A 14962-nucleotide genomic window follows, 5' to 3' on the forward strand; every position below is an offset into this window, starting at 1 on the left:
TGAATTTCACCTCAATAAAATAAATACATGAAATTTTTAAAAAGTAAGCTTTTGTTAGTAAGGAAGAAAGGAAAGAAGAATATTGGGCAGCAACCACTAGTCCTAGCATCGCATCCGTTTTTTTCAGTGGGCAGATATTTATTTATTTTAATTAATTAATTAATTAATTTTTTATTGCAGTAACTTTGGATTATAACATTATATAGCTTTCAGATGTACATCCTAATATATTTCAGAGTCTGTGTAGATTACATCATGTTCTCCACCCAAAAACTAATTATAGTCCGTCACCTCACATGTGAGCATAATCCCCCCTTTTGTCCTCTCCCCTCCCCCCTTCCCTTATGGTAACCACCAACCCAATCTCTGTTGCTATGTGTTTGTTTGTCGTTGTTTTTCTACTTATGAGTGAGATCATACCGTATTTGACTTTCTCCCTTTGACTTATTTCACTTTGCATAATACCCTCAAGGTCCATCCACGTTGAAGGATTGACAAAATTTTTAAATTGCTCTTGGAATATCTTTTTTAAACATTAGTCTTTAAATTTAGAAGCTTTCAAAGTGTCTTAGGAATACTAGCTAGGTAGTTACATGAAGATATATTTGTGATTTATTTAGGTAAGGCACCTGTTGTGTGAAATCCTACATTTTGTGCTTTGGGAAAATTTTTCTTTTAAGTGAGGAGATAGCCTGTGTTCTCAATGAACTTTTAGGTAAAAAATTGTTGAAAATATTTTGAACTTATTATAAAACAGCTAGATCACTGTATTAAAATAAATTGAAACTTTTATGGATAAAATCAGAATTCAGGTAACTAAATATACTATTAGAAAGCTATAAAGGAAAAATTTTTAATATTAATTTGGAATTATCAGGAAAAATAAGGATAATATGGAAAAGAAAACTAAAAACAGATTGCGTAAAAAGTTCAGTAAGTGAAGTCTTTATATGAGATTGGAATTCAGGTGTGTTAAAGACATAATTACTCCGTGAAAGAAGTGAGCAAACTGGAACTGAGAGAGAGAGAGAGGAAGAGGGACAGAAACAGAGGAAGAGAGGAAACATTTGTGATGGGAAGACTTGGAAAAACCAAACTGAAAGTGGTGACAAGATTTGTTTTATATGTTGAATATATTCAGAATGGTAATGCTGGTGACTTGAGTATTAAATTATTTAAGGAATTTAAGGTATTGGGCAGAATTGTTGCTGGATAACTGCTTCTGGTTTTGAAATTGTGTAGAAGCTGTTGAGACTTTTAGACTAGAAAAGTGTAGTGTTGACCTTGAACACTTAGGTATAAAAGTCAACTTATGTAGTAGGAAGGTTTTCTAACCAAAAAAACTAAATGAACGTCTGAGGTGCAAATTGGGTACTGGTTTATTATAATTAATAAAGCCATCCTCAAACTATTCATTCTCTTTTATTAGAATATCAGAAAATCAATACACATTTAGTAGGCGTTTTGATTGTATTCTTCATGGCTATACTTATTAGCAAAATGGGAAAATATGGGGATTTTTTTCCCTTTTTTTGGTGAGGAATATTGGCTCTGAGCTAACATTTGTTGCCAGTTTTCCTCTTTTTGCTTGAGGAGTATTGTCCCTGAGCTAGCATCTGTGCCAATCTTCCTCTGTTTTCTATGTATGTGACTTGATGAGCAGTGTGTAGGTCTGTGCCCAGGGTCTGAACCTGCGAATACTGGGCCACCAAAGCGGAGTGTGTGAACCACTACACCACTGGGCTGGCCCCCAGGAAAATCTGTTTTTAATCAGTGGTCTTTCACCCTAACTGAGCACCAATAAACTGCTGGGAAAACAAAATAAAACCTAGACTCTGAGGAAACCTGAAGATTAGAATCACTAAGCGTGAACATCCATAGCTTCCGTCCTTTTCACATTAATATAATGTTCCATTCTTTTCAACTGAGTAAAACACCCTTCAAAAAATAAGCAAATCAAAACAAAATGTCTGGGGGCCGGCCCCGTGGCGGAGTGGTTAAGCTTGCGTGCTCCTCTTTGGTGGCCCAGGGTTTCGCTGGTTCGGATCCTGGGCGCGGACGTGGCACCACTCATCAGGCCATGTTGAGGCGGCATCCCACGAGCCACAACTAGAAGGACCCACAACTAAAAGTATACAACTATGTACTGGGGGAATTTGGGGAGAAAAAGCAAAAAAAAAAAAAAGCAAAAGAAACTATAGTTAAAAAAAATGTGCTCTTGATGTTCATAATGACCTTTAATCTATCACTTTTCTTGAAATTTTTCTTTATGTAGCTTATTTAACTTAATATAAAACCTAGTTTTACATATCTAGGTGTTCTCATTATTGGGGGAAGGAGAAATTCCCAACTTTACTCGATGCCACGCCATCTTTTAGTTCCAGTTGTACCTATTCCCTTTTCTGAGAGAACCTTTTAAAATGGGTCAAGCGGCTACCCTCTCCTTCTTATATCTTCTGGCCATCTCCTTCTGCTTCCCCTCTATCAACATTGTCCTAATTCCGTCAGTGACCACTCACTGTCATTCAGTGGCTTTTCTTCTCATCTCTTGATTTCTCTGTGGTTTTTGTTAGAAATGACACTTTCTCTTTGACACTCTCTCCTGGACAGCTTTAAAAATAGAAAAAATTCTATGCCTAGATAGTTTCAAGAAAAGATGCCTCTTTGGAGGTAACTGGATGAATGCACAGCAGCTTTATGATCCTATTAAAGTCAATGAGAATGTTTGCTTTTAAAAAAGCATTCCTTCTTCGTTTAGCCTTAATAGTTGATCATATTAATTTCATAAACCTATTTATTCATTCATTTGTCTAAAATGTATTGAATGCCATCTGTGTGCCAGGCACTGTTCTACATGCTTGGGGTACATAGGTAAAGAGGACAGAGATTTTTGCTCTTGTTTATATTCATGCATTAAAAACAACCTGATTACTATATGTTTAGTATATATATCTGATTCATGTGTGATTTTTTTGAATAATTAGATATCTATCTTGTTTCTAGCACAGAGTTCAGCATGTGTCATAACTAGCTGTCTATTTCCAAGTCGCTTGATAGCTGTAGTTAATGTTGTATTAAAGCAATGCCATATGTAGTTATATTTTTATCAGAAATATTGAAAGCAATAACTATTTCTATAAATTGCTTTTTTGCTTCAGCCTCCCTGATCATAGATGTATACTAGTGGCATTTGGCTTAATATCCATCAGTACCTCTTAAGTACGAGGGTGCTGTGTGCAATATGATTACTGTATCATTACCAGGATAATCAGTAAATTAAAGCTGTTAATCCTGCATTGTTATGAATGACCTAGTTCTTTTTAAATGTTAGTCTGTAAAGATAAATAGTGCCTAGGTTTTTAAGAGAGGAGAAAAGGTTTTTTTCCATTATGCCTGGCCAAACAGATGGCTGAGGGTCAGCTGGAAGCTGAATGTCAATTGAGTTGCATCATGTTATGGTAAAATATTCATTAGGGACTGTTGACTATTAACCTTAAGGGGTCTGTATATGCATATGTATCTATGTGTGTATGCATGTGTAGGAAGAGATATTCCAAATTCAAAACCTTATGTAAGTCATTATACAAAATAATCTGAGCCAACATAATATTTAGTCAAGCTATTTGTCTTCTTCATTCTACCTGCAGTATTGGAAATATATTGTAGTAGGACAATTAGATATTAGGAGGCTATTGCAGAGGTCTAGAGTGAATAGAATGAATAGAGTTGGTGGCATTGGAAATAGAAATGCATGGATTTTGGAGAGGTTGGGAAAATAAAATGCATCAGACTTGTTGATGAGTTAGTAATGGCTTATAGGGCAGAGAGTAATGTCAACAGTAATTCCTAGCTTTCTAATTTGGGTGGATTATGATGATAGTCACTGAGATGGGATACTCTGGAAAACAGCCAGGTTTGGGGAGAAAGAATTTGACTTCAGCTTTGAGCATGTTGATTTTGAGGTGCCTCTGGAGCTCAGAATACATGGGCATAGATGATAATGCCCAGAGACAAGAGAGTGAAGAAAACTGGATCATTGAGGGAAGGAGTAGAGAGACAAAGAACTTGGAACAATTAAGAAATTAATAGAGGAGGAGCAATCTGCAGTGGGATTTGTGAGGGGAAAAAGAGAGTGCTTTGTCATTGAAGGCCAGGGAAACAAAGTGGTCAACGGTGAAAGGACTGAAAAATGTCCATTGAATTTAGTGGCATAGAGAGAAGTCATGTATTACTTAAGTGAAATCTTTTTTCTGGGAGAGATAGGGAACCCATGTTGAGCTGAGTTGAGGAATGAGTGGGAGGGGAAGAAATAGAGATAGAGAGTTTACAACAACTTTTAAAAATTTGATGTGCAAGGTAGGAGACACTCTGATAGCTTGGGGATTTTGTGGGGTTGAATAAAGTTTTCTTTCACATGAGGGATATTTATTGGAGTTTTAATAGCTGTAGATACACGGTGATGATGTATTGATCTCTGTATAACATATAGCATAGGATATATTTAATTATTTTGAATTCCCCTTATATATTATGGGAGTCATAATTCAGAATATTTTGCATTTAATTTCAGGGGAAATGAGCTTACCGCTTTGCACGCTGTTGTTTTTAGTTAACTCACTTTTTTACACTAAGAGTGCAGAAACCTCAGCTACCCACAAACCATGTATGTTTTTCCTGTTCAAAAGTGTAATCAGGGGGCTGGCCCCGTGGCCGAGTGGTTAAGTTCACGCGCTCCGCTGCAGGCGGCCCAGTGTTTCGTCGGTTCGAATCCTGGGCGCGGACATGGCACTGCTCAACAAACCACGCTGAGGCAGCGTCCCACATGCCACAACTAGAGGAACCCACAACGAAGAATACACAACTATGTACCGGGGGGCTTTGGGGAGAAAAAGGAAAAAATAAAATCTTTAAAAAAAAAAAAAAAAAAAAAAAAAAAAAAAAAAAGTGTAATCAGAACCAAATAAATTATGAAAAAGATCCTTTTATGATTGATCCTGGCTGTCTTGTGGCATAATATTCCCTTGCTAATCATGAACTCAATTGGATAGCGAAGAAGTGACAGCTGGAAGGAAGCTCTAGGTGTCACCTAGTTTCCTTGGGTAAATCTTCTCAAGAATGAGTAATGCTCTCTCTCTACTTGACATGTTTTGTGGAACGTGTTTAGCTATGGTATTTTACAAATTAACTGAAGTTGTATTTTACTTAAAGTCCATGAGAAAAATTTAAAGAATTCAAATGACTTTTTTTGTGTATGATTATAAAAGCATTTAAGATCTTTGTAAATATTTCAAACAACAAAGGAAAATAAAAGGAGTACTTTCCCTCTTAATTCTATACGCACATATTTTGGAATATATTCTTCTGTATTCTCTTCCATTTATGTTAAAAGCAGGTTTTGAAATAGTGTGTGTTAGAGAGAAAGAAAGAGAGAATGAGTATTTAAAATAATATTATATATACTGTTTTGAAACCTTTTTTCACTTAGCAGCGTAACTGTATTCTTTAATAGTGCAATAGCATGTTAAATCATACAAGCTCTACCTTTTTTTACTTCATTTTGCTTCAAGCTTATCAGTATTGTTGGCTTAGGTTCTTTAACTCAACAATATAAAGTTTTATTTGAAGAAGCTGAAAGAAAGGAGAATAGATATAAATCTGTTGATTTATCAAAAATATTAATGGGGGCCCGGCCCAGTGGCACAGCGGTTAAGTGCGCATGTTCTGCTTCTTGGCAGCCCGGGGTTCACCGGTTCGGATCTCGGGTGTGGACATGGCACCACTTGGCAAAGCCATGCTGTGGTAGGCGTCCCATGTATAAAATAGGGGAAGATGGGCATGGATGTTAGCTCAGGGCCAGTCTTCCTCAGCAAAAAGAGGAGGATTGGCAGTAATTAGCTCAGGGCTAATCTTCCAAAAAAAAAAAAAAAAATATATATATATATATATATAAATGGGATGAGTTTACTTGAATTTTTGAGTAGAAGTTATTACAGTTTTCCCAAGATAGCCAGATTATGACAGTATGGGGAAACATGGAACATATTTCAGAGGAAGGGCATGCCAAACTGAGGTCTTGGCTGGAGGTGGAAGAGTGTGGATTAGCTAGAGAAGTAGGTGAAGTAGATGGAAGGCTAATTTTATTTATTTATTTATTTATTTAATTTTTTTGATGAGGAAGATTGGCCCTGAGCTAACATCTGTGCCATCTTCCTGTATTTCATATGTGGGATGCTGCCTCAGCATCCTTATACCTTGAAATGCTGCCTAGAAATATATAGTTAACACATTCATTATTATGAATAAGTTCATAGGATGATTAAAAAACTAAATGAGAAGAGGAAAAAACTTTCCTTGATGGTGGAATAACATGGTTCACCAATAAAGAAAATGAGACCAAGAAAAAAAGTTAAAGATATCACCGAGCTTAAACACTACTATTATTTCATGCCTCCCCGCTGCCATTTTTCTCTTGAGCCAGGCTTACAGTTTTAAACTCATTAATATACTTTCCATAACAAAAACAGTTTAGCAGTGGTGAAGGGAGTATGAATGGGTTATTTTCTTGTTTTCTCAGGCACAGCAACCTTGGTGCACGACCGAAAGGGCTCTCCACTCTGGTGAAGAGTGGCGTTCCTGAAGCGTTGAGGGCAGAGGTGTGGCAGTTACTAGCAGGCTGCCATGACAACCAGGCAATGCTGGATAGATACCGACTTCTCATCACAAAGGTAGGAAGCTCTTTTCGTGCTATTCTCATGGGACAACATATTAAATAAATCTTGCTATCATAGCTCCAAGAAGTCATAAATGCTTTGTACTTCTTTCAAAACTGTATTGGTGTCGTGCAGTGAACAGTTCTGCCTTTTGTTCTGAACGCTTGTTTGACGGGTTTAACAATGCACTGTGGTCATCTATGAACACTATGCCTTGGCTTTCATTTTGTTGTTCCAGTGACTTTATAATAACTATTTACCAAATTGGAATATATTTATGTTTCAAGTGATTTCAATTAACCTTTCTTATTGTATGAGATTTATATATAGTTATATATATGTTATATATGTGAGATATATATAGTTATATATAGATTATATATAGTTATACACAGTATAATTTTTCTCTTTATAGTTTTAAAATCAAATTAACTTAAAGTTAAATTAAAAGGCCTTGTTTGCCTGTGTAACCTTACACTTAAGTGATGTGGATAGTTGCCCAGATGTGGATAGTTGCCTTATTCTGTCAGGAACCCTGAGTTCCAATGTAAATTCCTTTGCTTATGTCCAAAAAACTGACTTTAGAGCATAGGTGAATGTAAATCCTCAATCCTAGACTTTCTTCTTAGGTCTCACCTCCTAAATTCTTAATCTACTCTAAATCATGAATTTTAAAATAATAGTAACATTTTGTTTGTTTTTTAAAAAATCTCTATTCTTAAATGAGAGATTTTTGGTAACCAAGACTTTGTTCCTCAGGATATATCAACTTTGAAAATTCTTTAGCCCCTCTAATTCCTTCTTCCTTTCCTTTCTTTTTTGCCTTCCTCCCTTCCACAAATATTTTCTAAGTGACCAATATATTCAATCACTGCTAAATTCAGGTTTTTTTTTTTTAAAACCTTTATCATTTTTTATGGTTAGTGTTTTCTGCAGTGGGATGTACAAGAAGATCCATTGATGTAGGGGGGATGTCTAAAGTTCCATTTGGCTTTTTAAAATTAACACAAAAGGATATTAAGCTGTACTAATATTTGGTGTGCCACGGTACTGAGACCTCACTAGGTCCTTGGGTCCAATGACCATTTGCCCACGTGGTTCAGGAGTGACCTGAGGGAAGAATGGACTTGCACACTGTGGAGTGGAATGACAGTGGTGCTCATACTCATGTGCTCCCTTTCAGAGCACTGCAATTTTCTTGTAGTTTGCACGTGCTAGATTAAGTGGATTTTAATCTTCATTGGATGGATGAGTGGTTTAAAAAGATTGCTGTCATAGGATGTTACATATCAAGATATTTTTAAAAAATACACCAATCTGTCCCTTCAAGTAAGAATTAGTGTTATGATAATAGATGATAAAGCAACTCAGTTTGGAAATAAACTCATGTTGTAGAGAAGGACATTTGAAACATTTGGCCATTTAAACATCACTGTGATTTTATCACTGAAAACTGCATGTGTGTGTTATTATAAAACCCTTAACTTCTTCTTACTTAAAAACCAGAATCAGAAATTTCAAATATGTTTAAAACTTGTACAGATATTTGCAGAGAATTTGGGGCTGTTTGTTAAAAATACAACACCTTCTGATTTATTCATAAGAATACTTTGAGAAAATGAGTAATTTCCTAGCCAGATTTCAACAAAATGATTGATGGGTGGGACTGAAAAAAATGATGCACCTCTACTGGGTCTATGGATCTTTGTAAGTCTTTTTTAGATGTGATAATGGTTAGAACTATGAGTCAAAAATCTGATGTTGAAAGAAGTTTTAAATTGTCTCATAAACTGCTAAACAAACATATTAAATATAAGGACTCGTGTGATTCTCTTTATATGAAATGTTCAGAATAGGTAAATCGATGGAGGGAAAGTAGACTAGTGCTTGATGGGCTGGGGGAGGGAGGAATTGGAAGTGACTGCCAACAGGTATGGAATTACTTTTTGGGGTGATGCAAATATTCGGGAATTACATAGTGATAGTGGTTACACAACATTATGAATGTACTAAAAGCCACTGAATTGTACACTTTAAAATGGTGAATTTTGTGTTATGTGAAGTTTATCTCAATAGAAAAATTGCACAAAATAAAAATTTTAGAATGACCCATATTCAATATTGAATAATATTTTTGTAGTATTTTTGTGAAGTAAAAGTTTCTTCATTGTCTTTGTGTTGTTTTACATTCTATCTACATTTCTGTGCTTTATAGTATCTATATTATTACAGTAACTCATGCCTAATAAAAATAATAAAATAAATATATATATATTAGATGTTTATGCTTAGAAAAGTCTTTATTGATGGGGATATCTGAGTGAAAATATCCAGAGTGTATAACTCTGGATGTCAGATCACTTTTTCATATAAATAACTGACTGTATAGTACTTTTAACGGCTGCTCATGGGATAGCAGCTACTATCACATCTCTTTCTCCATTAAGAGGATTTGTTGATTCATACCTTTTAAGATTTCAGACTTTGGGAGAAAAATAAAGAATAGTCTCCCATAATATTATTTATGAACTCCTGACAATTTAGTATATGTTCCTATCTATGATAAAAGTTTTACCATATATACCAAGCACCGTGGTAGTTTTGAATATACAATTTTCAGGAAGAATTTTAAGACCAAGAGACAGAATGGTAAAGAATGTTTTCATTGAATAAAATGTTCCCAGACTCCTTTCACTCCAGGGTTCTGGCTGTGATTTACTTTCTGCCAGTGAAGACTGGAGGGAGGCAAAAACCATATTGTTCTTCTCTGGCAGTGGTGGGCAGAACCCTGGGCTTTGCAGTTGTGAGATTTTGCAGCTGCCTCGGCATTCCATTCTGAATCACCTGCCTTCATTCGTAGTTGCTGTTTCTTGCAGTTTCTGAACTTGAGTGGCAACAGCAACCTCCCAATTCTCCATACTTTAGCTGTGGTGGCAAACCTAAACGCCACCAGTGGTGTCCCCAATCTTTTGGTCTTCCAAGTCTTCTGGTGTTTAAGTACGTAAGTTCCTGCGTTAAATCCTTTTTGAAATACGTAGAGTAAGTTCTGTTTCCCTCACTGAACCCTGTCTGATATACTTGGCGTATTCTTGTCACCTTCTTGTCACAAGATGGCTGCTCTAAGTCCAGCGTTGTGTTCAGAAAAGAAGAGAAGAAAGACAAAGGCAGCCAAAGCTTGAGGCTACAGGAAGAGTACTCCAGACTGCCAAGTCTGCCCAAGACTTCTGATATCAACTACAAGTTTGGGGGTCTCCAGAGCCACTCTCACTTCATACCAGCTGGCTGCCAATTTGGGGGTCCCCATAGACTCCCTCAGAAGTATAACAAAGTATTATACTTATGATTACAGGCATAACTACTTTATTGCTAAAAAATGCTAACCATTGTCTGAGCCTTCAGTGAGTCATAATCTTTTTGCTGGTGGAGGGTCCTGTAAAAAATGCAATATCTGTGAAGCACAATAAACTGAAGAGCAATAATCGAGGTATGCCTGTACAGTTTTTTTAATAGCAAAAGCATACAAATCAGAATCAGCTAAAGTAAGAGATACATAGGACAGAATCTGAGAATGAGAGGATTCCAAACATGAAGCTTGCATTGTCTTCTGGGGCACATTACCCTCCCACCATCAGTGTGTAGTAGTACATGGAAAATCACCAACCCCGGAAGCTCACCAAGCTTTGGTGTCTAGAGTTTTTGTTGGGGTTTTATTACATAGGCATGGATTGAATCATCGCCCACCTGGTGGAACTCAATCTTTAGCCCACTTCTCTCCCCTCCCCTGAGGTTGAGCTGATATCACCTGTCTCTTTAATCGCACGGTTGGTCTTCCTGTCCTCGTCAGCCCCCATACTGAATCCTCTTATTGGCATATCTAGGGGCCCTCCATGAGTGTCTCATTAGCATAAACTATCAGACGTGGTTGGAGGGGCTCACCATGAATAACAAAGACAGTCTTATCATTTGGGAAATTCTAGGGGTTTAGAGGTACCTCCCATGAGCCTGGACTGAGGCCAGACCTCCCCTTGGCATATCTGAACGAAGTCTGTCACCCTTTTAAAGAGCTTTCCTTAAAGCCCCAAAAGGTAACTTCCACTTAATCTTTTTGACTAGAACTCTGTTACATGCCTACTATCTCCATGGAAAGCTTGGAAATATTTAAAATGAGTACATTGCTATTCTCCTTCATCCACTGAAATATGGGTTTTTAATAGGGAAGAAAGAATATATATTGGGTAGATACCTACCTTCTCTGGCACACCTGCCTGTTAATAGTGACAATAGTTGAGATTTGTTGTGGAAGAATTTATTATAAAAAGTATGTAAACCCAGTAGCGTATATATTTTAGAATGGCAGATGTTTATTAATTGCCACCTGAAAGTGATTAACAATGTATAATTTAAGATAGTATAATAAATATTTCCATGTTTGGTTTTAAATCAATGACAACCTAAAATTTTTAATGTTGTTCCTATTGTTAATGCAATTTATCAAAAACAACATTTTCATACAAACCATATAGAAATGTGTGGCTCTGATGACATGCCTTTATTCATGTTCTCAAGTCATAATACTTCTATGCGAGGATGTACAATGTATGTTTAATTTCATTGTCTTCCTTGGTTCGTAGCCATAGATGATGATAATGAGATGAATAATATCAATATTTAAAAAAAGATTGTGTCCTTTCTCTATGCTTATGGATAAAAATGAAACAGCAAGTGCTTTTAGCCAAGAGTACATGTATGTACTCTGGTGGTGAATACATATGAGCTTACCAGCCACTCAGTAGAAGAAACGTGAACTCCCAGAGGATTTTCAGTAAGAAATGCCTGCATTTTTGGTACTTTTTGGTCATCGTTCAGCAGCTGGTAGTGTCTTCTTTTGGTCCAGTTAATTTTTACTGTCTTCTTAAGGGAATAGCAAGATTTCAAGATCAGTTAATGAAATGGTTAAGCTTAAACAAATAGAGTTGCTTTATAAAAACCCTACCAAAAGATCTCAGGTTATATAGGGAAGAAGGAATATGAAATATTTATAGAAAACTTACTTAAGATTTGGCTTCTATGAAAAAGTAGTTTGTTTATCATTTAATTCTATGATGGTGGTGTCCTAGTCCAGAATTTGAAGCAACAAATCACATTCTGAAGCATTCTCTTCAGGTGTGGCAGCATACAACCAACAGGCTGGATCCAGCCTATAAAATGCTTTATATAACCATAACTACAACAAAGAATAACATATGTCTGGCTCACACTTGTAATTTCTGTTTTGCCGTAGACTTACTACTCTTTTTTACTTACCCTCTACTCTTCTTACATTGTAATACCTGTCTGGTCCTCAAATATATTTGATTTTGTGACTCCATTATATTGCCATGTCAACCATTGCCTCAGAGGAGGGGGTTATCATTGTGTGCTTTTAGTTGATTAGTGTCTCTTTCACCAGTAGACTCTAAATTCCAGGGGGAGCAAGGACCACAACTGTTTTACTCTTTATTTTGTCCCTCCCAGGGTCATTTGTTGACTTATTCATATAATCCTTTATTTATTCTTTTTTTTTTCTTCCCCTAAAGTATAAACCTTATACTGTGTTAGGTTGTGAGTAAAGCTGGTAAAGTTTGATGCAGTGTCTTTTTCCCAGGAATCTTATCATCTAGTTGGGGAGAGCTGTAAGCAATGGGTTAATTTAAGCAGCTGGTCCTGGTCTACTAGCTTCTGTTGTTTTTGCAGGGAATAGGTAGAAGCCCCCAAGAATTACTGGCCCAGAGAGTTTGGCAATGACCAGTGAGGCATGTGGATTGAGTCCGTTGCAGTCTTAGTAGGTCAAGACTAGGGTAATACTGAACAAGGGAGAGGACGGAGATTACACTGTGGAACAGTCACACTTTCTGGCCTTGTGTTTGGAATGTAATCTACAGAAAATAAAGGTTTACAAATCTTTTTGATGGGTGGGAAATGACTATAGGGACTGAAGGTTTAAAAAGGATGAAAAACTCTGGACTAGATTCAAGTGAAGATGAACCAGGACAGGAGCTGCAGACTGATAACCTTAATCTAGAGCCAAGGACCAAGCAGGACCAGCCACAAGAGTTGTTACATCTAAATCATGGGGAATGATATTGACCCCAGTGCGAGCATCAAAAGGAGTGTTCAGGCACAACTTACCTTGGTAGTAGCAGTAGCTCTACTTTAGGAGCAAATGTTGGTGCTCACTATGGAGGGAGACCTTGGGTTCAAAGTTCAAGGTCTGCTGCTTACTAGCTTGTGAGCTTGGGCAAGCTCCTTAACTATCCTCAGTCTCAATTCCTTCATTTGTAAAAGGGGCTTAATAATACGTATCTTACAGTATTGTTGTGACGATTCAGTAAGACAGTTCATGTAAAGTACTCAGAGCATGCCTAATACATGGTAGACACCCTCTAATGATAGAGGGTCTATCTAGCGATAGAGGAAAATGATAAAGCAGTATATGCTTAAATACTAAATGAGTGGCACAGAAAAGTACTATAGGAAATATGGAGATTACTGTGGGTTCTTGAGATCTGTGCAGGTTTCATGACATGCATTTGAGAAATGAAGAGAAAGAAGGAAAACAGGATATTTGTAAAACTCTATTATCTACTTGTGCCACTAATACATTCTTTAATTTATCAAACGTTAAGGTGTCTTTTGTGTTAGACACTATAGTAAGCACTAGAAATATAAAGAAACACTTTTACCCTACCCTTGAGGAGTTTACAGTGCAGCGAGGGAGGCAGTGAAGAAAGCAGAGAAAAGGTGATAACATGATTAAGTGCTGTGACAGAGGTGTGAACAAGTTGATGAGGGAGCACAGTGACTGGAACAGCCAACTATGGGAGCAAAGAATAGGAGGATATGTTTAGGCTGAAGCAATGGCATATATAAGACACAGAGTTGTGAAAGGTCCTGCCATGGTCAGAGGTTGTGGGAAGCTCAGTATGATCCATGGGGGCACTCTGCACTGTGAACTCTAAGTGAGCAAGGACTGTGTCTGGATATTGCTCGCTACTATAATCTCAGCATTCAATGCTAGGACTGCCCTCTGGCAGAGTCTAGAAAATACTTGCTGAGGGAATTAATGGAGTGTATGATGGGCATTACGTCTAATGCTTTCATATGCCCTTTCTGTGTAAGCCTGACAACTTCAGTGATATAATTCCCGTTTTTACCATCGAGGAAATAGGAGGTGCAGAGAGATTAAGAGACACACTTACTACATAGTGGAGTCAGTATTTGAACCCATATATTAGAAAACTCTAAAACAGAAATGAAGGGGCTAGGGCATTCCTACCATTTGTCTTTTAAAGATCATTTGGAAGGAAAAACCTTGTATCTTTCCAATCATTAATCATTAAGAGTAATAAAGAAAAGGTTAAAAAAAAAGCAGTACTCTCTTTTCTTTATACTATTCATTGTAGGGAAGTGAAATTATAATTTACTTTAGAAATTATTTTGTTTCTATTGGAAAACATGTATAAACCTTCTGAGTGATAGAAAAGTTCCAAACTGTATTTTATAGAATCAGTAATAGAAAAATTCTAAAGCACCTAACTGCAAGCCATCCCTTTTAAGATAGATTTTACATCATCTGTCCTGAAGTGAACTTGAGGCTTCAACCACAATCTGCTGCTACCTGATTTCTACCAGAGGCTGGGGGAACACCACTGTTGATGAATCAGTGGTGGACTTGCACCACATATTTCTGAAATCTTAAGTTCTTTATTTATCATCGAGAATTCTCATTACTCCTATTAAATTAGCATTCTTTATAATTTTGAGATGATCTGAAAGAATGATAGAAGGATTGTGACCCTGCTGCCCCTGTAGAAATGAGCAAACAATTTAGAACTTCTGAACTGAGGATTAAATCTTAAATGCTGGCCTGAGGAGCCACTGAGTAATGATCACGGTTTTTGCATATTATGAGCCATTTGATGCTGGGGAGGTTGTGTGTGCTTTAGGGCAACTTGAATTTTATGTAGCTTTACAGAACTGTATGTGAAATTTCAGTAATTACATGGCATGTGTGGTATAGTTATCCATCAAGTCTGCTGATTACTAATTATATAACATGAGCAAATATTAAGATTATAGTTCTCTGCTCTTTTGTAGAAGTGATCTAATTTATAACATTCCTGCTTTATACTTTGCTAACATCAAAACAAGCTTTAATTGATAAGCTGTCAGAAATAACATTATCATAAGCCATTTCTCCCTATCATGTGAAT

At 36.7% G+C, this 14962-nt stretch overlaps 1 protein-coding gene across 18 annotated transcripts in view; it reads left to right on the top strand.

Moving 5' to 3' along the window:
* The window catches only part of RABGAP1L (RAB GTPase activating protein 1 like), a 674786-nt gene that overhangs the window by 175605 nt on the left and 484219 nt on the right, over positions 1–14962 (top strand). For all 18 annotated transcript variants that reach the window (XM_070266397.1, XM_070266404.1, XM_070266408.1 and 15 more), the window contains 1 exon segment: positions 6575–6725. In XM_070266397.1, the coding sequence (XP_070122498.1) occupies positions 6575–6725 (151 nt within the window).

This window comes from Equus caballus, chromosome 5 (assembly GCF_041296265.1).
Source record: "Equus caballus isolate H_3958 breed thoroughbred chromosome 5, TB-T2T, whole genome shotgun sequence".
Lineage (NCBI taxonomy): Eukaryota > Metazoa > Chordata > Mammalia > Perissodactyla > Equidae > Equus > Equus caballus.